Source organism: Rhea americana, unplaced genomic scaffold (genome assembly GCF_003343005.1).
Source record: "Rhea americana isolate MKP2758 unplaced genomic scaffold, rheAme1 scaffold_125, whole genome shotgun sequence".
NCBI classification, from domain to species: Eukaryota; Metazoa; Chordata; class Aves; order Rheiformes; family Rheidae; genus Rhea; species Rhea americana.
In genome coordinates this window covers 2,350,757-2,356,294 of record NW_028185317.1, presented here as the reverse complement: position 1 = coordinate 2,356,294, position 5,538 = coordinate 2,350,757, and the positions used below count along the sequence as shown (strand labels likewise).

The window sequence follows — 5,538 nt, the reverse complement described above, 5'->3', positions numbered from 1 at the left end:
TCTCTAAAATGTGAAAATTCTGGCGCTSGATTTTCAGCTCAGGGCTGGTTTTGAAATGTCCGGATTTTTGAAATGTTCGGTGCTCCAGCCTGACTCTGTTTAACAGTGAATTTAGCCATGTACCTATGCTGTCAATTATTGCTGCAAAAAAGATCTAGTTCTCAAAGCTTGGGTGTATTTCATTACGAGGAGCGTCACCAACTTTTTCAGAGGGTTTTTCAGCATTGCAACTTTCTCTTACTCCAGGGACTTCATAATGTCTCTGCCAACAAGATAGAAGAGAAGTCCAGACAGCAACACCAAGGGCACCCCCRCGGCAGCAAACATGAACGACCATCCGTAATACACGTGTACTGGCACGTCGTCCATGCACTTCTCACTTCTCTCCAGGAGAATGTACTTCTGAAGATCAGCTGCAAACTCCTTCCACATCACAAACAGAAACACAAGCAGCAGAAATAAGCATCCTAGAAAGAGAGACAAAGGCTAGTTATTCTCAGACCGTAACCAGCACAGGAAATACAGAAATCAATTTGAAAAAAAGACTGCAACAGATTTCCATCTATTCTGGCAGGTCCCTTGCATTAAAACTTAACGACGCGATATTCACAAAATTGCGCTTCAAATTCCCATGAAAACCAAGCCTATTCTGCTTGGGAGAAATCCACCTCTAATAAGATCTACTTCTGAGCTGTTGGCATGTACAAGTGATGCCACGTGCTCTTGCCACCTTGATGTCACCTTCTGACTTTGCCTGCTGGGCTTCCCAGCCCCAGAGCGTTGCTGAGGGCATACTTACAGCTGGAGATGGTAACAACGAAATTATCAGAAACATGGCTGGTCTTCACAATACGGGATCCACACTGGGCTAATTCTGGATTCCCATTTTAGAGACAAGTTGTTTTTCCTTTCTATATTTTTTTTATTATTTTCCTAAGATGAGTTACAGTGGGAGACTTACTTTTTCCTTTAGCAAGAGGAAAAGTCTACTACTCCAAGTCGTGTCAGATACCATTTCCGCCAGAAATACAAAGATATGGGGATTTGTTCTGCTGGTGGCAAGTTGGATTTGGCACAGAGACTGCTCTGCTCTGGAGCTACGCCCCAGCACCAGCCGACCAAGCAGAATCCGCAGCAGACACCAGGGCAGCTGCTGCAGCCCTCGGGACCTTCTCTTTGCCTCTTGTGTTACTCTTCCTTAAACTCAGCTTTCCAACCAACTACTAAAACACATGGCAGGGAGTACAGATGATCCTATTTCATGGGGAAATAAAACATAATAAAATGCAACACACATATCACTATGATGTATCAATCTCAGATGATCTATTTAATAATAGAGTAATGAATAGCTTAATCTATGAGGCTAGAAAGTCTTTTTATGGCACAACATTGGCCAGTGATACTCTATTCACCCTCCTCTCCACCCAGATGGGAGAAGGGCAGAGGCCGTGTTCACTCTGAGCAGCGAGTTCAAGGTCAAGGTCTCGTTTAGGGAGGGTGAGGTCCCCGAGGTCTTGCAAGCTGCCTGTGACCCAAACAGCAGATCTCTCAGGAGATCTACTGGTCTAATATTTCCATATTCATACACATAGAAGACTTCATGAGGTCAGCTCTTACAAGAAGAGTTCAGTCGCATCTGAAAACCGCATGGAGAACATACATACACCTCCCCGACCTCAAGCTGCCCAAAATAGATTTACAGACTTAGATATCTTAATAAGGAACTTCTTTCCCCATAATTCAAACGATGATGATAAGAGGATGCAGGTCTAGCTCCCCCATATGAAACAAGTGACAAAAACAAGCGTGGTCCCAATATTATTTACTGTGTCACATTTAAAAATATATACAGCATATTTAAAAGTCAATATGTATTAAAACTAAATAGTGATGATGCGATGGTAGATCTGAAGTTACTCCAGTAACATCTAATATTGCTATTTCACAAGTAGGACCTTGCTATACTTAAACATTCACCATATAACATATATATATATATATTTTATATATATATATAACACGTACACACACATATATTTGCATACATATGTGAAAGAAACACAACATCACAGATAATATTTTTATAATGGAAGTGAACAGTTCAAAATTATTTTAAYTGACAAGTTACCATATAATTCTGTTGGGGTGTTAGGGCTTCTGTTGCATTCCATTTCTCCCTTGCAGTTTTTTAATGAAAGGTCGCTGKTGCTGTATTTAACTATTCTTTCTGGCAGCTTCTAAACTGAAAAATTCAGCTTCCATGCTAAGCAAAGAAAGCAAGTAAAGATTGACATGACTTATCTGCTTAGCAATGGAGGCTCCTGAAACCTAGGTCAGAGAAAATATGTCGGAGCTTAACTATGTTTTTGAAGCATACAAGCAAATCTGTTAGAAACCTCTGCTTCACGTCTTGTAGCCTGGAACGAGACTTACATAAAGGTACAGAGGTTTCAAAATATTCCTCAATTAATCCTCACCATATGTTATAGAAAAGTTGAAGCTCCCTAGCCTGAGCTGTCATGTTTATTAAAGTGTCTCCTATATCCCAGGACTTGAACTTGAAGCTTAATAATCAAGAAATTGTGTAACCATACAAATATGCTTTACACCCCAACACTCTGTTATTTCAAATCATTCCCCCTTATATAGAAAAGTCCTTATGTTTACTGAAAAGGCAGGCTAGGAGTTAAATACCAGCTGTTATAACACTTGCATGTTCATTCAGGTTTTGATRTCACTTGAAATTAAGTGCACAAATAAATATTTTACACTTAATATGATAGTTGTATGCTTAAAATACCAACTACTCCACTATAAGAAAATGCTTGAATATTTAATAGTCACTTGTTCTTTACAAAATACAATATATTGATAAGAAGGCAATTAAGTCTTTATTACTGATGTAATTTAAAATTAAACTAATTAGATAGCAACTGAACCTTGAAAAGTGCTCTTTTAAAGATCAATTTATATTTCATTAACTTATAATACCTACTGTAATAGACACAAATAAAAAGTAGTCTCTGAGGGACAGAGGACATGGGTACTACACATTCTTTTCTAGAGGTTTCCTGCATCTACTTTTCTTCAGAAAAACAWTTTTTTTTGTGCATAGTGGAATTACTGAAGCCTGTTCTGCATCCTTAGAGGACCTATTTCCATCAACCCCTGCTCCCTCTGGTTGTCTCTGATGACCTTGCCCATGCCAGACATCTCCAGTCTGCCTTCTCCCTTCGAGTTCACTAAATCTCCCAATCCTCTACTTACATCTTTTGGGGCAAGTTTCCCAAATTTGAGGGTGCTCACTGGACCAGCGTCAAGACAGAAGACATACCACTTGAGCACCAACCGTACCACTGACTGAGGTCTGTCCTCAACCAGCTGCCCATCTTCACAGCTGCRGGAATTCAGTATCTCTGCAACCTCTATCCCCGGTAAAGCTCGGCTGAAATGGGCCACCCCACTGGAAAGCTCATGAGGCCAAAGAAAATCACAGGCAGGCAGAAAATGATTTAGTCCCGGGACAATTGAGATTGTCTAAGACTCCCTTATTTAGGAAACTATGCTAAAATCTATCTGCCTAGTTYTTAATTATAAAGGTGAAGGGACTTCAGCCAGTGGCTGCTAGCGCAGGAGCCCAGAGACACTCAAGAAGAGAAGGGTGGAAATTGCGCACTGGGGTTATCAAGGTGCTAATGAGCAGGGAAACAGCCCCTTCAGCCTCACCAGGAATAGTGCCAGATCTCAATATTGAAAGATTTATGATTAAACAGGTACCGGAGGTGATGGCACAGCCACAACAGCAGAATCTAAATTAAGAACGCTTCAACACTCCATGAAAAATGACAGAAAGGGTAAAGCAAGCAAATTATTCTCTAGAAAACCTTCAGCTGAGTAAGAGGAGTCCTAGAGATTTACAGACTCTCAACAAGGAGGAAACAAAATAAAAAGGACAAGTGAAATTTAAGAACAAAGATGGAAGTGCAGAAAGGAGAGCTGATAGAAAATTTGGGGCCAACATTTTTTCAACAGAAAGCACTTTCTTGAAGCAATGAAAAGTATTCACAAATGTATCTAAAATCTGTCATACTTTTAGATATTAAAAATGATCTCCCTGCAATGAGAATATCAGGACATTTCACTTCTCTCTTTTCAAAGTAAGTGCTTGGCATTTTTATTTTCAAATGATATTTTATCTTGAATTTTTCATAAACTCCTGCTTTAAATAAGTCTCACTTTGCCATGTCCTTCTGGGGGCTTTCTGCTTCAGTAATAGTTGAAAGACATGTTTGTACTATTCCAGCCACAAATGGCTGTCTAAATAGATAGATTTCTTCTTGTCTTGGTCAGCAAACTGAAAAACTATCTAAGGTTTTTGGCACAGCTCTACCGAGAACCAAAACTTGGATCAACACATCTGCCCCAGATGCTAACAGGAAGAGCAGAAAGGTCACAGAGACATTGCATTCTTCAGATTTTAACTGCCAAAATCAAACGGGGATGAATAAAAATTGATCAGACAGAGTCTTGACATTTACACAGTGACTGTAATGCCATAAAACACATGCATAGCTCTAGGTGAAGAAAGGAGCAGGAATAGGCACTGCGCCGAGCAGAGGAACCGCTCTAGGGTCAAGCTAAGGAAGCTGCAACAGTAGGTGGAGATTGTTTTGCTACAGATGAGCTTTCTGCTAATGGTTAGAAGTGGGGAGACAGGCTGGCAGATGAAGAGGTTACTCAGGCAGGCAGAAATTTCCTCCCGGAGAGCAGACTGGTGTTGACTCTGCCGTTACGCGTTGGGTTTTGGTAAGCGACAGGCTTGTCAAGCAACATAGTCCCTACCTTCCTCCTAGCAGCACTGTGCTTTCTGCTAGCTAGAAAATAAGCAAAATGATCTCTTTCTCTTGCTTTCCCTCTTTGCCTCTATTCATTAACTGATATGGAAAAAAATAACTGTGAAACTCGGGCCCAGTGCTGATGAGGTCAATGGCATCTTCTGGGGAGGGGCTAATTGTGAGAAAATTGAAGTGGGGCAATAAATCTTTCTCCTTCRTACACGACTGACACCATCTAGGGACTAACTGCAAGACAGCTAACCCCTGGCGCTCAATCTTCCCTTTCCAAAGGAGAGYCGCACCTTAATTGTGGGTAAATTGGAGTCTGTCTTTTTCTTTCTTTCGCTTTATATCCTTGTGACACCTTTATAGCAGCTAATTGTAGGGACAGGTGAATGAACTCGATCTTTAACTCTTATTCTGAGGAAGCTACTGAACTTTCATATAATCTGCTAATTACAAGAAAAATGAACTTTGACCATTAGGGACTCATTTGCCTTTCTCACTAGTTGCCTCTTAAAGATGTTAATAGTAAGAAAATGGAATGTTGACCTTCAGCAGTCTTTCCAGAAATGGTAGCTTTTGCTGTACGTGCAAAACTCGAGAACTGCCAAGCTGGAGAATTCTTGATCTGGGAAGAGGAACCTGAGCATAAAATTCAGCATTTTCCAGCCATAAACTGTCAAAGAGACTTTTTTTT

The 5,538-nt window shown here is 40.4% G+C and overlaps 1 protein-coding gene across 1 annotated transcript in view; it reads right to left on the bottom strand.

Annotated features, from left to right (window-relative positions):
• Window positions 1-237: 237 nt before the first annotated feature.
• Window positions 238-5,538, bottom strand: part of LOC146600245 (transmembrane protein 182-like) — a 16,846-nt gene continuing 11,545 nt past the window's right edge. Inside the window, exon 5 of the mRNA XM_085325917.1 lies at window positions 238-467. Within this exon, the coding sequence (XP_085182043.1) occupies window positions 238-467 (230 nt within the window). The remainder of the gene's footprint in view (window positions 468-5,538) is intronic.